Source organism: Balaenoptera ricei, chromosome 15, assembly GCF_028023285.1.
Source record: "Balaenoptera ricei isolate mBalRic1 chromosome 15, mBalRic1.hap2, whole genome shotgun sequence".
Classification (NCBI taxonomy): domain Eukaryota; kingdom Metazoa; phylum Chordata; class Mammalia; order Artiodactyla; family Balaenopteridae; genus Balaenoptera; species Balaenoptera ricei.
The window spans coordinates 10,398,257-10,417,750 of record NC_082653.1 but is presented as its reverse complement, the minus strand read 5'-3'; the positions used below and the strand labels follow the sequence as shown (position 1 = coordinate 10,417,750).

General features: G+C 49.4%; 1 protein-coding gene across 7 annotated transcripts in view; it reads right to left on the bottom strand.

Annotated features, from left to right (window-relative positions):
• NFATC2 (nuclear factor of activated T cells 2) overlaps positions 1 to 19,494 on the bottom strand; it is a 179,371-nt gene that overhangs the window by 64,203 nt on the left and 95,674 nt on the right. For all 7 annotated transcript variants that reach the window (XR_009497575.1, XM_059896777.1, XM_059896778.1 and 4 more), the window contains exons 7-9: positions 4,897 to 4,952; positions 4,092 to 4,218; positions 1,196 to 1,885 (exon numbers count right to left, since the gene is read on the bottom strand). Coding sequence is in view for 6 of the 7 variants with exons in the window: in XM_059896777.1 (XP_059752760.1) it covers positions 1,196 to 1,885; positions 4,092 to 4,218; positions 4,897 to 4,952 (873 nt within the window). In the remaining variant the exon portion in view is untranslated. The remainder of the gene's footprint in view (positions 1 to 1,195; positions 1,886 to 4,091; positions 4,219 to 4,896; positions 4,953 to 19,494) is intronic.

Below are 19,494 nucleotides of genomic sequence, written 5' to 3'. Positions count from 1 at the left end.
ACCGAACCCCCAGATAACCCGGATCGTCAAAACTTTGCATAAAGGAAAAGTCAATAGTCTCCGAGTGAGCACCAAAGGATTCCTGCCACTGGAGTGTCTGATATCTAGCACCTGGTCTTTGTGATAACTACGGTGGCTATTTTGAAGTTTTCTGCCTTACTTCCTACTTCTTGGCTGGGTTCCTGAGAGGACATTTTCCTAAATAATTGAGGTTTCAGGGTATATCAGATGCTACTGCCGGTAAAGTGCGAGGCCGGAGCTGTGGATGGCCGCCAGCGGTATAGGCTTTCCTTCTCCCATTCAGAAATTCAAACCACCTGTCTTCTTTCTTCTGGCGCCCCCAGGGGAAGGCTGCTCTGCCGGCCCCGCCCTCTCTGTCCTTCACCCGCACCTGGTTGACCCCAGGTGAGTCCTGCCAACACAACTGGCCCTTCCTCCCTGCGATCACAGACCAATGTCACACACATGGCCACTCCAACAAGACTACCCTCCAGCTGGGCCCCCGCCAACAGACTCAGGCGCCTACAGACACACAAAGCTGCCTCTGCCTCTTTTCATTGGTCCAGCCACCCCACCAGCTGGGCTCACCACAATGGAAGCCCGCTGCTTCCCTCCCATCAATGCGCGGCTCTGTTCCACTGGCACGGGGCAGAGATATGCCCGCAGCCTGCCCGCAAGCCCCCATTCATGCTCCCTTCCGAGAGAGCCACTTTTCAACGAGATTTCTCCTTCCCCCGGCTCCATCCCCCTCCCCCAAACACACAAAAGAGGGCTATAAAGTGGGATTTTTTTTTTCTTTCCGGGAATAAAAGGTTAGCTTTCCTTCCTTTCTGTTTCCCTATCCTTGGTCTAAATTTGGCAAGTGGAAAGAGTGGAAGCAGTTAAACTGACCCAGTTCGTGACCCAGGGGACACTCCTACGGCCGGAAGTGCCCTCATTTGCTCTTTCTGTTGCAATGGTTGTAGGGGAGCAACTAAAACTCCTACCACCCACCCCAGAACTCCTGCTTGGAGGTGATTCACGCACAGAGTTGGGTGAGGCCTTAAAGGTTATCTTATTCAACTCCCTTAAATTAAAGAAGGGGACACTGAGGCCCAAACAGGTGAAGGAAGATCCCCAGGCCATACAGTAAACTTGCTGGGGAGATGCTTCAGGGCACCAAACTCACGGGCAGTGAGAAAAACAAGCATCTTACCGTCATCCAAGTAGGTCTGGTCCAAGTTCTGCTCCTGTTTAATTGTCACGCCCGCGGGTAATACTTCCTTTTGGTCACTGACTGGAGGTCCGTTTTTGGCGGCTCTTTGGCTTGTGGCATTCTGCTGCTGAATGACCGTGGGGTAGGAGCCCGGGCTCAGCCTCTGACCTTGACTGACAGGGGGTGGGCCGGGCCTGGTGGTGCCGGGCGCGAAGTTCTCGCAGTACACGATGTGCTGGAACTCCTGGTGGCTTCCGCAGCGCAGCTGCTGGTTGGTGGGCGAGTAGTGGATCACCGGTGAGGCCTGCTGGTTGGCTGGACTGGAGTGGAGCAGGGCCGAGCTCTGGCCCTGGGAGCCAGCGTGCACTAGCACGGAGCGGTGGGCATCCGCGAGGGACAGGGGGGCAGCCATGAGGGCCGGCTGCTGGTAGCCCAGCAGGCTGGGGCTCAGGCTCTTGCTCCGCTGGTAGAGGACGGCCGCTGGGTTCTGCTGCTGGTAGCGGGCGTCGGGGGATGAGAGCCCTGAGCGGAACTGCTGGCAGGGAGCCATGGTGGCCACGAGGCAGGAGGGGGACTCGGCCACCATTGGGTGCTGTGGGTAGTAAGGCTGGCTCCCCAGGCCCCCGTGGGCAGGGCTGCAGATCAAGGTGGGGTCGTATTCATCGGTGGGCTCCGTCTTGATGGCTGGGACTGAGAGAAGAGAGAAGCACACGGGGTGCACCATTCTTAGTGCCACAGGGGTGCGCAGAGGATCAGCAGACAGCGGTTAGGAACACGGCCTTAGGAGTCCACAAGGGTGGGATCAAAGATCTAGGCTCTGTCACTTATTAGCCTTGGGCAAGAGGCTCCCTGTGCAATTGTCTTAGGTTAGAAATTTTACCCTGGGTGATGATCTTGAACTATAGGTCTTTCTGACAGTGGAAAAGTGGCTGGTGGGTCTGTGTCAGCCCTTGTGCAGCCTTTTTGCCCAGGGGGAAGAATGCTTGATGTAAAATTATGCCTCCGCCTCCTCCTTCTACTCTAGCAGCTCCAGCCCCCCTCCCCTGCTTGCTGTCCTTCATCATACTCACCACCAGCTGAAGTATCTGTGCACTTTACGTGCTCACTTATTATCTGAAACCCCCCACTAGAATGTCAGCTTCTCAAAGGGAGGATTTTTTTTCAGTGCTAGATCCCCAGCACCTAAAACCATACCTGGCACTTAATCAGCACTCAGATATTTTCTGAACAAAGGAATGACCAAACGGTGACTGTCAGCCTCCTTAGTTTTGTAGTACTTTGGGGGAATGAGGCCTGCTGGCTTGGGCCTCAGTTTCCCCATCTGTTAGCTGGCAGGAACGATCATACCTACCCCATGGGGTTGTGGGCAAGATTAAATGAGATATGTGTGCATGTATGTACAGTGACTGCATACAGTAAGTGCTCAATGCTTGCTGTTGTTGCTACTGTCACTATTACTACTGTGAGTGTTGGTGAAGTCACCGTTCCCCTCTCCCCACCCAGGACGGTCACCAGAATTCGTACTTCTCCGACATCCTTTACCGAAGCATCACCAGGCCCAGGAACTGAGGAATCAGTTTTCTTTTCACTGGAGTAAATGAATTGGTGACAGGACCGTAATCGAATTGGGGGTGGGGGGCGGGGGCTCCCACATGCTGGGGGCTGGAGGGGGCAAAGGAGTTTCAGCATCTACAGCAAAAACGCAGCTTTGACTCCAACTTCTCAGGAAGCCACTCAAAGGCCGTCTCCAGGTACCCGGGCCTCGAGTTCTCACTCGAGCCAAGTTCAGGCAGGTGAGTGCGATGCCCAGACCCAAGGAGGCCTCATCGCCACACAGGAGGGGCGACAGCACGTGCCACATAACTGAAAACCTCCATGTTACAAAGGATCATTGAACTGCGGTCTAGAGCCCTCCCAGAGATTCTCCCCCAGTTCTGAGTCCCATTAGGCCTTTGCCACTCACGGCATGGAACACCAGTCGTGGGACAATGGAACCCTCACGGTGCCACACAAACCCGTGGACGCACACACCCCACCCAAGCCAGGCCCTCACTTTTGTGCTGCCGGCAGCCCAGAGGCTCCACGTGAAACTGTCACAGGATGGAAATTACACCCTGGCTGACATTCTCAGATGGTAGGTTTCCTGGAAAGGTTGCTGGCAGGCCTGTCTCAGCCTTGGGAAGTTTGTAGCCTCTTTCTGCAGCCCTAACCACAACCCAACGTATCAGTAATATCCATATTACTTAATATCTGAATCCCCTTCCGTCAGTATTATCTTTCATCTGAATCCCCTGTTAGAACATCGGCTCCAGGAGGGCAGGGATTTTTGTTGTGTTCACTCTTGTGTCTCCAAGCTAAAACAGTGCCTGGCACTCAGATATTTTCTGGACAAATGAATGAATGCAAAATGGCTCTCGTCGCCCTTCTTAGGACTGTAGTGCTTTGTGAGAATGAGGCCTCCTGGCCTGGTTATCCGCCCAGCAACTCCATTTGGCCACCAGGTGACCACCTGCTGTGGGGTCCCTAAGATTCCACATTTTAGGGCACATTCACCTTCTACCCCTATTGTGATCAAATCTAAAACAGGGATAGGAGTCATCAGCTTTGCCACCTTCTGGTGAACAAGTCTACATGTGCCCCATTATTATTCTGCCCTCGCAAGAAAATATTAATAACAACAATAGTTAATATTGTTGATGTGCGCCATCCTAAGCACTTTATGTGCATTTGATTTATATAACTCTTATAAGGAAGGTGCCATTTGACAGATGAGGAAACTGAGGCTCAGAGAGGTTGAGTCACCTGCCCTAGGTCACCCAGCAGATCGCGTGCATCCTCACCCAGATGCCGATGCTGCCTCTCCACGCACAGGGGGCCTTCGGAGAGAACTTCTTACCTGGGTGGTAGGTAAAGTGCTGAGGCTGACTTCGTTTTCTTTTCCCGTTGATGACGTAGAAGTTCACCTTCACGGATGTCCGAATGTGCTTGTTCCGATACTCAGGGATCTCAACAAAAAGCATGTTCTGAAAGAAAGGAGTTGTCAATAATTTAACTGCAACCGCATCTAAATTGCCATCCAAGGTCCTAAGCACAGTAAGCCAGCCCATCTAGAAGGCCTCGTGGTGGGGAGGGATAAATTGGGAGCATGGGATTAACAGATGCACACTACCATATATTCAGTATAAAACAGATAAACAACAAGGAATTACTGTATAGCACAGGGAACTATATTCAATATCTTATAATAACCTATAACGGAAAAGAATTTTTAAAAAAAGAATATTGATATATACATATACATGACCAAATCACTTTGTTGTACAACTGAAACAAACACAATATTGTAAATCAATTATACTTCAATAAAAATAAAGAAATAAATAAAAGTAAAAGGACCCGTGACACGTTCCGTACATTTACAGGCAAAATTCTAATTAAGGGGAAGTTGACTTTTCAGCCGCAGCAAAGGAAGACTTACCACTTACTCTATCAAGGTATATGAAGATGTCACTGCTACAAATCAAAAGGGCGTGGTGCTCAATAAACGTGTAATTCATTCATCAATTCAATACCCACTGAGTGCCTTTTAGGTCCAAAGCACTGGGACTTTGATGAAGGAAGGGGAAAAATGAGGGAAAGAGAGCACGAGGGAGGTGGGGAGGGGAGCACAGGGTGTCTGGTCATCATGTCTGGGTGCTTACAGGCTGGCTCTTGTCTTTATCCACCGTGGCCTCCATCTCCCAAATCTGCTGCCCATCTGGAAAAATTTAAAAATGACAGACTTTGAAGGAACTATTAGCAACCGAGAATTTAAGACAAAAACTCACCAACTTATATGTATCTTGGCTTACGTGTTAGATTATTTCAGTAAAGTACACCTGCGCGTTTGCATTATGTATGCATATATGTACATATATGTATTTTTATTTCTATAAACGCATATTTCTTTTTGCAAAGAGAAGGCACCTTGACAAGAGAAAACTGGGCAACAATACAAGATACGGGAAAAAATAGAAATTGCCCATCATCCCAATACCGTTATCTTTTTTCTCTATATTTGAATGTCTACATACCTTCCTTTCTTTTAAAAAAAAACAAGTATTGTTATACGCTTTACTTTCTAATACGCTTCGTTCAACCAAAGACTATTTCCAAAACACTCTGCATATGCCAAGACTGTCACAGGGGCCCTATTACAGATCCCTGGCTGTCCCAGACATGACTTCTTCATTGTCTGAGAACACAGGTGGCTCACATATTCTGTCCTAAAGAGGCTTAAACAATGTCCTGGCTCGTGAGGCCTTGGAGTGAGTGGAAACACAGGCACCCACCCTTCACCTTTCAGTCAGCAGAGAGCCTGGCTCTCATGTGACTCATTACAACAGGCGCTGAGAGGTTTGCTCAGGGGTAAACCCTCCTCCCCTGGAGCAGGGCACTGGTTCCCCAGTTCGGGGCCAACAAGTTGGGCCAAACAAAACTCTGCATTTGCAAATAATAGATTTTTTTTTGCTGACCACCTACATCGGCCAGTGGCAGTTTTCGGCTGAAACAAATCATTTCCACAAGTGTTTCCAGGGTGTTTTGTGGAACACTCGCTCTGAAGAATAGTAAATGGGTTTATGAGAAAGGAAAGCAAGTTCTACCAGCTAGTAAGAATTTGGAAAAGGCGGAGTCAGAGTCAAGCGGGTTTCTTTACTGCAGGATTTCTCAGAGCCTTTAATCTGCTCAGGTGCAGCATTAACTCTCCAAGGTGGGCTGGGTATGTATCATGTCCCGACATTTAGCCAAAGCATCCCGCCTCTTGGTAAGCAGTATTAGCAGCCTCTGTGATAGGTTAGATTTGAACCTGTACAGTCTCGGCTCTTAAGGTTCACCCAAAGAAATCTGGTTTCTAAGCATTATTTGAACTTGTATAGGACGTACTTCCCAAGACAATAACTAATAAAAGGTCTTGTGATTGCTACCAGAGCTAATGCAATCTAGATGATCTGAAGAAAGAACAAGCACTGAGCCAGTTGGAGCCTTCTCCAACAAGTCAGTCTGCAAGTCTTGGCCTTACGGTTCTATTCAGTGCAATCCCTGAAAGGACTAAGGAAGACACAGGTTTGTGTCCAAAGGGAAGAGGAAAACATGGTTAGTGTACCGACTCTCACTATGGTGTGAGATCCCTGAGGGAGGGACCAAGTTATAGCTGTCACGGTCTCCCCAACACCCGACATACTGTAGGTGCCTAGTAAACATCTCACGTCTAGAGCATACGAAAGTGTCAGTGGCTCCAAAGGCTGCTGATGGGGCCAGGATAAAGCCAGGAGCTGACACTAGCCACTGCTCAGAAGGAAGCAAGAAAGGATAGACGGATAGATGTCAAGGAATTTGAAGTTAAGTCATCAAGATAGAGTATTTCCAGTGTGTAAAGCCCGGGACGGAACTCTTCAGAGAAAATCCTCATTTCTTTATCAAAGACAGGTCAAAGGTCATCCAACAGAGACACGTGTCCCCCTCTCAGGTGGTGGTACGAGCTAGGCACGGGTCCTCATCAAAAAACCACATCTTTATTCACTAACTGCAGTGCAAGCTCTAAGTCAGAAGATCAAGCAATAAATTAATTGAGGAAATGAACAGCATGTCGATGTCTGGTGTGTCACCCTCGCCCTAGCCTCTCAGTGGCTGAATTGAGTTCTGCCATTGATGGTACCATGGCTCTTTGGGTTTGGTTCATTATCATGTGTGAGCGTCACTCACTTAGAAAAGGAAGGACCATTTTCATGTCTCAAAATTGGAAGGAGAGAGAGAGAAGTACCCAGAAACGTGACTGGGAAGTATTAAGCTGGGTCCATAAAGCTGCCACCCAGCTCTCTTCCTTGACTCACGCCAATAAGTGGGAGATGAAGCATAGAAAATACAAAATGACGGTGTGATGAAAAGGGTGTCACCATGAGGAGAGTCCTCAAAGTCCCTTCCCCTGGTCTAAGGACCCAAGAGAAATGGAAAGGAGCCCTTCTCCCCAAATTTCACACTTGTCTCCATCTCCGGTGAGCATACATAATACACAAAACTCCACCCAGCAACAGCCATAGAATTCTAGGGTACAGGTGCTAGACAGCAGTCTTAAAAATTAGCCAGCCCAACACCATCAGATAGGGAAACTGAGGCCCAGAGAAGGAAGGGGGGTTGTCCAAAGATATGCGGTAGACAGTTATTAAACCAACAACTGGCACAGTCCAATAACAAAGGGAATGCTTTCAAGGTTACTAAGCAGAGAGAAGATGCCAGCTTCCTGGGAGGCTGGAGAAAGGTCCTACATAGGAACGATATTTTTATGTCGCATCCACCACGTAGGTTCACACACATTCTTCTCAAACCTTTCCCTGCTTCCCCTGTGCCTCCAGAAATACCATCTAAAATCTCACGGCGGCCTTGAAGGCCCTGACCCACCTTGCTCCTGCCTCCATTCCAGCCTCTTGGGGCACCATTCTCACCCCTCCTACTACTTTTTTTAAAAGCCAATTGGCCTCACCCCAGAGCTCTGGCTTGTTTTGTAGCCTATAGAGAGTGGCTTAGCGGCTTTTTAATTAGCTACTGCCATTTCAAAATGAGATTTCACCAGAAAATGAAGTTTTTGCTCCTGAAAAAAAAAAAAAAGAAAATTCAGATGATCTGGCCATTCTGGGCACCCCTGACAGGAACTGGACCACGGCGGCCTCTCCGGACGGCGCTGCAGGCGCCACTTCACCACAGTCCCTGCCCTGGCCCGCACGTCTCCCATCCACTTTCCAGGCCCTACCTTAGTGGACCTTTGAGAGACAGGTACCTCTCCCCACACCGTGACGAGGGGAACTGGTCAGGGTTCTGCAGAAAGGCCCTCCACTGGGATGTGCCCGAGGTTTTCTCAGGACTGTATGACATTTTGGCCAGAAGAAGCCACCGCCCAGTATCATCTCAGGCAGCGTCCCACTCTGCTGCTGTATACCGCTCCCCCCCACCAAAAAATACAAAGACCCCCGGCCCTTTCCTATCTGTCAGGACAGGAAAACTCGCTTCCTTTCCTCCGGGACCACAGGCCCCTTGCTCCAAGGACCTGACCTTCTCTTTGCTTCAAAACCAGAACCACGTGCCCAGGAGGCCCTTGGCCACCACGCGGCCCAGAAAGGGCCCCGGTGCATCGACGCAGGGCTCCCAGCGTGGGCTGCAGAGGGTCGTCCCTCCACCCGCTCGCTGAGAAGCCCTCCCACCGCCATCCCCCGAGCTCCAGCCTGGCAGCCAGGCGGCCACATCCCAAGCTCCAGATGTCAGCCCAGGAAAGCAGCCCGTGGGGTTTAGGAGGAAATGCCTACTTACCCCAGCGCCCCCCAGCGACACGTTTACTGGAGCCCCCAGCCTTCTCGGGCGTGTTCCGTGGCCAGAACAGACTTCCCCTCCATGGGTCACCAGAACGCTCTCCATTTTATCCTACATACCCCAAACTCCGGAGCAGACAGACCCAGCTTTGAATCCCTCCTTGTGTTGCCCCCAATTAGCAGTGTGAGCTGGGATAAGATGCTTTACCTCTCTTTATCTCTTATCCAAAATACAGGGATGATCACAGCACCTATACATCACAGGTTCATTCCAAGAGAAGAGACCCAGACAGAGTATAAACATTCAACAGACATTGGCAAGCATTAGCAGCAGGGCTAGTAGCAACAGATGATATAAATATTGGCTCCTTTATCATTTTTTGCATTTGTTCCACGATTGAAAAAAAACACAAGCATTTTTCAATCAGAAAATAATAAAAAACATTCTCTGATTGCAGTTATAAATACATTTGCCTGCAGGCATGGGCTGGAGGGAATTTACAAAAGGACAATGTCTGTTACAGGAGACAGGTGGCATGGTGCCTGAGTTTCTTTCCTTTCAAAAATGGGTGTTTACACCATTATCTCAACTTTTTAATAGCCCCAAGGGCAGCTTCAGGCATCTAGCCTGGCTGTGCATCTCCCGTGGTCTCTGCACTCCGTTCTGAACAAACAAGCCCTCAACCGGAAGTGAAAGCTGCCGTTGCGTCCTTGATGTTACATAGCATATGGAAGACACACCAAGGGGGCTGGTCTCTAAGGGGAGCACGCGGCTTACAAAATACCTCAAGGCCATTTTCCTGGGCTCTTCTTCCATTCCCCCACCCCACGTGAAATCCCAGCTCATAGGTCCTGGGTTTCATCAAGAGAACATACTAATCCCATCCTCTGAATGGAGCTTCCAGGAGGCAGTGGAATTCACGGTAAATGCTGCCAGGACTCTCTCAGCCTGATGTTACTCTGTCTGGGTTCAAGTCCCATCACTGCCATTTACTTGTTGTGTGGCCCTTGAATGGTATCTTAACCTCTCTGTGCCTCAATTTCCTCATAGGTCAGACAATAAACTTAATTTCTTGACTTCAAAGAGCTGTGGTAAGAATTCAAATAGAAATTATACGTAAAATCCTTAGCAAAATGCCCAGCCCATAGTGAGCCCTGTTATCACTATTATTATTTTAGAATTTGGTATCTCACATAGGTCCAACTTTAAGGAGAAAGAATTGGCTGGCCATCTTGACCCCACTATTCTGGTGGGTATCACAGCTTCTCGTTTCAGTTCTTTGCATTACATTTCTCATTGCAAATAAATAAAATGGCCATAGAAAGTATTGATAGGGGACAGACTGAATCGATCATGGGGCATCCATACTTGGTATGGAATATCAGGTATAGAAATATATTCAAATAAGGACGGTCATGTTTTCCGACCTAGAAATGCATCCCTGCTTATTAAAAAGCACAATTTTTTTTTCTTATTTCTTTTTTTTTTGGCTGCATTGGGTCTTCGTTGCTGCACGTGGGCTTTCTCTAGTTGCAGTGAGCAGGGGCTACTCTCTGTTGCAGTGCGCGGGCTTCTCATTGCGGTGGCTTCTCCTGTTGTGGAGCACAGGCTCTAGGCATGCGGGCTTCAGTAGTTGCGGCACGTGGGCTCAGTAGTTGTGGCTCACCGGCCCTAGGGCAAGCGGGCTTCAGTAGTTGTGGCGCACGGGCTTAGTTGCTCCGCAGCATGTGGGATCTTCCTGGACCAGGGACTGAACCCATGTCGCCTGCACTGGCAGGCAGATTCTTAACCCTTGGGAAGATTCTTAACCAGGGAAGTCCTAAAAGCAGAAGTTTTAAAGTGTAGCAGACTAGTACATGAGGCATGACGTCACTTTGTGAGTCTATAAACATCTCTGCTATGCTTAAGGAACCTGTGCCCCGAGCTGCCTGGACAGTCACAACCCCACGCCTGGGACTGGATGGATGAGGTGAGACCTTCACGTCTTCTTTCACATGATTCAAGAAACATGGTAGAATTATGGGCGATTTTAATTGATGTGCATTTTTAAAATAAAGTTTTTCTCTTAAGAAAAAAGTATATTGGGGGCTTCCCTGGTGGCGCAGTGGTTGAGAGTCTGCCTGCCAATGCAGGGGACACGGGTTCGAGCCCTGGTCTGGGAAGATCCCACATGCCGCGGAGCAACTGGGCCCCTGAGCCACCATTACTGAGCCTGCGCGTCTGGAGCCTGTGCTCCGCAACAAGAGAGGCCGCGATAGTGAGAGGCCTGCGCACCGCGATGAAGGGTGGCCCCCGCTTGCCGCAACTAGAGAAAGCCCTCGCACAGAAACGAAGACCCAACACAGCCAAAAATAAATAAATAAATAAATAAATGGATCATCACATTTAAAAAAAAAAAAAAGTATATTGCAACTGCCTGTTGATTTGTCCGTCCCCCAGGAGCCCCCTGGGGCCACGATCTTAGAGGGAGGATGGGCCTGGACCCCCCAGTGTGGATTAAGCTCCTACAGCACAGCAGGCCCCCTGCAGGCTGCTGGGGCCTTGACACAAGCCACACATGCCCTCTTGCCCTCAGTGGCCCCCAGACAAGGAGGCAGGGCCCTGGGTCCCACCGGAGCTCAAAAGAGAAATGGATTCAAGGTTCCTCACCTCTGCTGGGATGGGGACGCTGCCTCCTTCCTCAGCCTCCAAACCCCGACTCAGCTCCGGACACACTGGCCTCCTCTATCCCTCCAACAACCATGCCTGCCCTTCTCCACACCTCACCAGGACCAGTTCCTCCCCATCCTTCAGGTCCGGCTCAGGGAGGTCCCCCCACCCTCTGTCATTTTCTTCTCCTACCTTCCACTCTCTGACATCATTTTATCGGCCCACTGGTTTTCCATCTCTCTCTCCTGCTAGGCTGGGGGTTCCCGGAGAGCAGGGCCACATGGCAGTCTTGTTCTCGGCTTTCTCCCCAGCACTACGTGTCTGGCCCTTAATAGATGCTCAATAAACAATGGTGGACTAAATATACAAACTGACCTCAGATTCCCCAGTGCTCAGCCCACAGCCAGAGCTCAGGAAATGCCTGACCACTGGCCTCTCCAGCAAAAAGACCCCACAAAGAGGAATCACCGAACCTTTGTTGAAGAGTCCTTTCTGGGAACGGACTGAGAAGGAATGAGCCTGGAGTACAGATGCAGACAAGGAATCAAACTCAACCAGAGCCACTCAGCCCGAGTTCTAGATAATCCACCTCCCGATCCCTACCCCAGGTCCGGGACTTGGAAAACCTGCCCAGAACAGAAGAGGCTCAAGAAGACCAAGTCTGCTTCTCCTGCTCTGGCTGAGATGAAATAAAGGACTTCGGTCTTTCAAGCAGATGTTCGGGCAAACTTCCCCTGTCCTAAATTAACACGGGCTGGCAGCCAGCACAAAATAGGCTCTTCCAAGTCTTTACTCAGAGGCGAAGAGAAAAGAGCCAATTTCTTTGGGCAAAGAGGTTGGGTCTAGAGAAGACTTAGCGAGACTCTGCAAGAGAAAAAAAATGGGGTGGGAGGAAGCACATGGCCCAAGTAACACCACAGCCTTTGTTTTAACTTGGCCGCAGTGCCAGGGGAACATGCCTCAATAGCCAGTGCGTCTGTGGATGGATGGCCCCTATACTTGGGTTCGTTGAGTGGATTCTCTTTGCAGGCAGCTCTTGAACCCTGCGACGGAGCAAAGCAGCAGGAAGCGGCAGGGCTGGCGTTGGATCCGGGCTGGAGTCTTAGCAGTCAGCCTCGTGTCAGCAACGGGCTCATGTCAGCACTCACAGCAGAAACGCGCACGCTTTCAGGAGGAGGAAAGCAAATCCGTCCTCAGTGGGGCCGTGAGCGTGCCACTGGGCTCGAGGCAAACGGAGAGGAAATCAAAGTGTCTGCTTGGGTTAGGAAACCGTGTGTGACGCTTCCCAGGCCTGGCCCTGCTTTTTAAAATTAGCTAAATGAAGATGGTTGAAGTCATTTCAGTCTGCTCTTTACAACTGCTAAGTAGCAGAAAAACGCATGCTTCCTGGATGCACGGGCTTAACGAGCCCAGCAGATGGGGGGCTCGGGAGTGGCCCCTTAGTTACGATTTCACCCACCCGAAATGGTACCACTGCCCCTGCGTATTTCCTGAGAGCTGGAGAGGAGTGCCTTGATTCCCACACCTCCCCCTCTCCTCCTGCCCCGCCACTTCCTGGTGGGCTTACCTGCCCTGTCCGCCACCTGCACAACTGCAGTGGCTGCTCACTCACCTCCCAGCTTCCACCTGTCCCCGCGCCCCAACCCCCAAAGACCATTCTCCATCCAGATTGCCAGAGCAACCTTAAAAATGTAAATGAGATCATGACACCCCCCCCTGCTTAAAAGCCTCCAAGAGCTACTCGCTTTTGGAATGAAATCCAAACTCCTCGCCACGCCTACATGGCCCAGCATGACCTGACTCCCCACCCCCCCCACCCCACCCCCCCCGGCGACCTCTCCAGGCTTGACTGGTGTCACACTCCCACTCACTCTCACCCTGCACCAGCCGCCTGGGTCTGCTTTCAGTTCCCCAAACACCCCAAGCTCATCCCCATGCTGAGATCCTGGCACAGGGCAGTTCCTTCTGCCCTGGACACTCTTCTGACCATCCACATGGCTCCCTCTTTCCCGCCTTTAGGGCTCTGCTCAAAGCCACCTCTTCAGGGAAGCCCTCCCTGACTGCACTGTCCATGGTTGCCAGATTTAATAAATAACAATACAGACTGTTCAGTTAAATTTGAATTTCAGAAAATGATTTTAACTACCAGTTTGTCCCAAGCTCTGTGCCACTCTGCACAGGACATACTCATACTAAAGAAATGCACTGCTTGAGATTCAAAATTAACTTAGCATCCTATATTTTTCCCTTAACTTCCAGCCCCTTTGCTCTTGCTCCTAGGACTGGTTTCCCCGTCTTCACAGCACTCGCCCTGTCTCAAAGTGACCTGCTTATAAACAAGTTTGAGACTATCCACCCGCTGAGGGCAGGGATCTCGTATGTCATATGCCCCCAGTGCCTGGCACAGAACCTGCACACAGTAGGGGTTTAATAAACATCTGGGAGCAACTACGGAAGTCCTGGGGGCTGAGTGAGCAGAGGAGTGAGGCTAAAAGAGCATTAACAGGTCATTTACATAGAGGCCGGATTTCAGCTCGTCTTTCATGCCTCCAGGGGCACCTCTTCTCAGCGATGGGATGTCATCTCTAGATGTCCCACACCAGCTCACACAGTCACCCTGGGAACCGGGAAGTGGGAGTTTGGGACCCCGCCTTCCTCTGACGTGCCCTGTCACCTCAAGGAAGTCTGCCAATCTCCCTCGGTGAGTTGGCTTCCCATCTGTAAGAGGGGGGCAGGGGGCGGGCCATTAGTCATGTTCCCTCCACTGTATTGGGTGTGACAGCAGGAGTCTAAAGGCTCGGGGCTGAGAGGAGGGGAGAGACCCACCCGTGCCAGGAAGGACTCTTCTCCCAGATAAGAAACCAACACAGGCCTGCCTTCCCTGCTCCCTGTTAAGTAAACTGAGCTCCCAGAGGACACATGGAGGGTCAGCTGACATTTTCTGGACACCTCCTATGGCCCGACACTTTCAGATCCTTGATCTCCTTTTATTGCTGAAATACCACCAACACCATTTTAGAGATGGGGAAACTAAGTCCCAAAGCACATAATATGAGGCCTATCCAGGCTTCAAGCCAAATCTGCTGGATGATCCAAAATCCAGCCTGCTGACTCCTTAAATACATACAATTTTTACTTTAAAAAAAGGGTATGCAACCACAACTGTAGGGGAAAAAAAAAAAAAACACAAGAGGGTGTCAGACCATTCATTAATAAAAGATATCATGATTTTCTTGACGGAGGTGGAAATTCCAGCCTGCTAATTGCAAATTACAGAACGTCTGTTGGTGCCAAGAATAATTTCTGATGGTGGAAACACTAGGACCCGAGTTAATTAGAAAACATTTCTCTGTGTCCTCTTTTTCAGGCATTTAAACAGCAGGATCCTTTCACTCCAAAGTCTGTTCTCGCATGCAACAGGACTGAAGTTTGGGCAAATATTCAGCCCTCTGAAAATAAGACCATTTTCTCTATCTCCAGTGGGGCTCCCGAGTGGCAATCTGGCCTCTGTCTTTGGAGGAAAGCTCTGTGTCCCAGCCAGCTGTGTGTAAGGGGTGGGCTCCAGCTCTGGGGGCCAGTGACACCGTGGACGTGAGTCACCGAGGGCAAAGGTCTACAGAGCCTTAGTCATGGGCAAGCCCAGCTTGGAGTCTGACCTTTCCCAGAGGGAAGACCAAGGCAGAGAGACTCCCAGACCAGGTCAATTTTTTCAGAAGACACCAGACCGGGTGAAGCCCAACCCACAGAGAAAAACAGGTGGGAAGAGGAGGTGTCTTCTCTAAGCGAGTTCCAATGTTTCCAGGGCACTAATTCATGGAAAAGTACTTAATTTAGCAAAAAAATTTTATTTTAAGCATATGCATTTGTATTTATTAAACAAAGCTCAAAATACAACCTTTGGGAACCTCCAAGTCATAAAATGACTCACATTAGGATATGATGACTCAGTGGGAAAGAGGGAATTCCACCACCCACGCCTCCTTTCTAAAAAATCAATTTGCCCTCTCAACAGGTGATAGGAGCCTCTGCCATCAGAGTGGTCCAAAAAATCGTCCAACAAAACAAAACACAAGTTCTCTTCAAACAATTTAAGTTTCAAAGCTGAGTAATCCGACGCGGGCAAGTTTCCAACCTACGCCCCCGCGGGACACAGAGAGCCAGGGAGCTACTTGGCTGGGGCCGGGGGCCTGAATTAAGAAAGATTTACCAGCTGAAAAATTCCAAAACCCTGTGTCATGTGGAGGAACCTTCCAAAACATTGGATCCCACCCAGGCGCAGCGAGTCGCTCAAAGCCATGGCAACCCGGTTTCCGCTGCCACATCACTTTTATTTTTGTGTCCTTAGATTTTTTCCTGTTTTGCAATGTTTTGCTGGGACCCCCGACTCCGCCTGAGGCCTGGGTGGCCGGGCGCCAGGGTTACCAGCTGAAGTCAGGAACAGCCTGGACTTCCCGGCGTGACCTTCGCTTAGAAGGTTACACATTTTTAAAATTTCACAGAATATATAAAGGCTTTTCAGCAATTATTGAAAATGGTAAAGAGTAAAGATGCTGATCGTTCTGCTGGGTTCCTCTTTGTCCTCTTGGATGTGACTAGAGAGATTCCTTGGGGATTGATGATAAATGTTGCCTGGGATTCCAGCTCTGTTACCTGCTGTGAGCTGACCTGGGGCCCATGGCTTGACCTCTGTGAGCCTCAGTTGTCTCATCTGTAAAATGGGGGTAATGCGCCTGCCTCTCGGGGCCAGTGTGACTATTAAAGGAGAGGACACATTCATTCAACAATATGTATAAGAACCTACTAAGTGCCAGGGGCTGTTCTAGACGCTGCACATACAGCAGCAAACACCAAGTCCCCGTCCTCAAGGAAGTCTGACGTGGGAGACATCAGAGACAAGATAATTCCAGTAGAGCTAAGTACTACTGGGAAAACAGGGCAGGGCAATGGGACAGAGAGGGACAGGGCTGTGGCGGAGGCTGAACAACTTCAGAGCAGTTGGTCAAGAAGGGGCTCCTTAAGAAAGTCACCCTGAGCTGAGACTTGTAGGAGCAGGAGGCCACAACCCATGAGGAAACAGCAAAAGCAAAGGTCCTGTGACAGAAAGGAGTGTGGGGTGTTTGAGGACAGAATGAAGACGGTGTAGCTACAGCCAAAGGAGCAAGAGGGCAAGTCAAAAAAGCTGAAATCAGAGAGACGGGCAAGGGCCAGCACATACGGGCTCTTGGAAGTCATGCAAATGATTAAAAATGGTAATAAAAACAATATAATAATCATTATTATTACTGCTGCTATAAATAAGATGCCATTTTCCAAAACACCGAGCTTTTCTAACTTAAGAAACACCACGCTACCCCTCTCCTACTGTTTTTCCACCGTCCTCCAATTTGTCATCCTGCTGGAGTGGAAACTGCCAATTCCATTTCAGTCGACGGCTATAAAAAGAACTTTGGAGCTGGTGGTGCCGATGAGCCAACATGGGGGCTAAGATTAGCCCAGGAGGCTGTCCACCTTTCCTTAATGTGAGAACCAGCTGGGGTTCCCCTTCCTTGGAAAACTTCAACTGTTCCACTCCGCCCCACCTCGCAGCGGCCCTGCTGGCCAAACTGTCCATGGAGATGGGAACGGGGCTGCGTTTTGGAAAAAAGAAGTTGAGCAACAGGGATTCCCCCTGCAGAAGGCAGTCCTGGGCTGGGAGGCAAGTTCTTGGGGTCAAAAGAGCAGGACTGGCTCCCTGCAAACACAAAGCAATTCCCCCCTCTGTCTGCCAGAGCCACCCGGACCCAGACAGCCCACCAGAGAAGCCCACCACTTCTCTGAGGGCCCAGGGACACCTCAGACACCCCGGCTTGTCTGTTGGCACCGATCCAGGAACCGTATTCACCCCAGGTTCTTTTACATTAGACACGCCACAGTCCTAAACGGACCTACCTGGCCTCAGTGACTTGCTGCAGAATTCAGGAGTCTATCTCACCACAAAATGGTTCAAGTCAGTGGCTCAGAGAAGCTAAAGGATCTTCAGACAAATTAACCTGGTTCTGAGCTTTTTCAAAGTAGAAAAGCTGAATGATCAAGGATACAGATGCTAGAGCCAGGCTTCCTAGGGGCTAACCCAGCACTGCTATTGACCAGCTGTGTGATCTTCGGTAAGTTATTTAACCTCTCTGTGTTCAGTTTCTCATCAGAAAATAGCTATCTTGTAGGGCTGCCATGAGGAATCAGATTGTTAATACATATAAAGTGCTTAGAACAAGGCCTGGCACATAGTTTGTTATTACTTATTCTTGTTTTTCAACGTCTCTTGGTTCCGTGAGATAAAATCGTACCCATCCTTGTCCTTCCACAGCCAAGATATAATGATGATGATGATAATAATAATAAAAGCTGACATTTAATGAGCATCTATAATGCGCCAAGCTCTATGCAAAGAGCCTAATCTGTATCATCTCATTTAATCTTGTTGTCTCTCAAGTGAAGTAAATCATCTGTATTTTACAAAAGAGGAAATATTGGCTCAGAGAGGTGACATGACTTACCCAGGATGACAAAGCTACCAAATGCAGATCATGGGTTCGAACCCATGACTGTCTGACCTCAGAGCTATGCTGGTAACCACTGCAGCTTACAGCCTCCCAAAGTCTGCCTGCCAGGCCCGCACTGGGGAAGTGTGGGTCCAGTAAACGATGTCTATGGCCTAAGCAATGAGAATTCTGGAGAAACCGTAAAAATAACAACGAACACTCCACAAGCACGCCCGATGTGCTGAGTGCCCACCGCTTGCTTATGCATTTAACTCTGGGAGGGAAAGACTGTTATTAACTCGCTCACTGGAATCTGAGGTCCAGGGAAACTGAACAACAGAACGATGCTGTATTATCTGCAGGTGGGTCCCCTAACTTCTCCAGGCTTAGCCACCTGCCTCCCGCGGTGTCCAGTTAGATGAGACAAGATGCAGAAAGCAGCAGGCAAAGGGCCCGCCCACAGACAGCGTTCAATCAGAGAAAACTATTATCATTCCTCTTCTTATTAACATGCAATTTTTCAAAGTTGAAACAGACTCTGGGTTTTCCTCCCTTCAAGAGGTAAACTGAAATTTCTTCTGAAACCAAGAGAAGGAAAGCTAGAGAGTAAATGCCTTCCTTCCATCCATCCATCCAGCCAGCCAGCCAGCCAGCAAATACCTATTGGAGGCGCTTGAGTAGCCTCACAAGTAGCCTCACAAGCTCCCTAGACAGTTTAAAGCTGTCTGGCTCCTAACTCCACAAGGAACTTGGTAGCACCTGGCCTCCAAGCCATCCCTGCACACTTCCAGCAGCCCCTCAAGGAGACTGCCAACCTGGACACAGAGAACAAGATGTCGGTATATCACTAGCATTTCCCCTCTGCCAATAAGGTGCCTTGAAGCCATACACTTCTTGTGAAAGTCAGCAGAAGGCCAGCAGGATGATTTCCTGGTCCTGGAGATCCGTCAGGTAATGTTTACTCGGCCATTTACATTTCATGCCACTCTCCTGCTCAAGAACCCACCATGACTCCCTATTACCTTACTCATGTGCAGACTAAACCAAAGCCGTGTCTCTACCTGGCATCAGGAGACCTCTCTGCTCTGGGCTTCGCGTGCTCCTCAAAGCACTTCCTGGTGATAACCAGCCTCTACTCCAGCCACACAGGTTTGCTGTCTGTCTCACGAGAGCCTAGTAACTTCTTGCCACGAGACTGCTGTTCCACCGCCTGACAAAGTCTCCTCCAAACTGTATCAAGATGCTTAAAAATGTGCATGCCCCTTGAATCCACTACACCACATGTAAGCCTCAACCCTAGGAAATAACAGTAACAAACAGCATTAGCTAATACATATCAAGCACTTACTATATACAGTTGGCCCTCCGAATCCACAGGTTCCACATCCATGGATTCAACCAACCACAGATAAAAATATTCCAAAAAAAAATTCCAGAAAGTTCCAAAAAGCAAAACTTGAATTTGCCATTCACTGGCAACTATTTACATAGCATTTACCTGGTATTAGGTCTTATAAGTAATCTAGAGTGATTTAAAGTATATGAGAGGATGTGCATAGGTTCTATGCAAATACTACACCACTGTATACAAAGGACTTGAGCATTTGCAGAGTCTGGTATCCACGGGGATCCTGGCACCAATCTCTTGCAGATACTGAGGGACAACTGTACCAAGCATTTATGAACTCTTAATCGTATGACCACCCTATGAGGTAGAAGTGCCACCATTCTCTTTATACAGAGAAGGAAACTGTTGCCCAGAGAGGTTAAGTACCTTGCCCAAGGTCCCCCAGC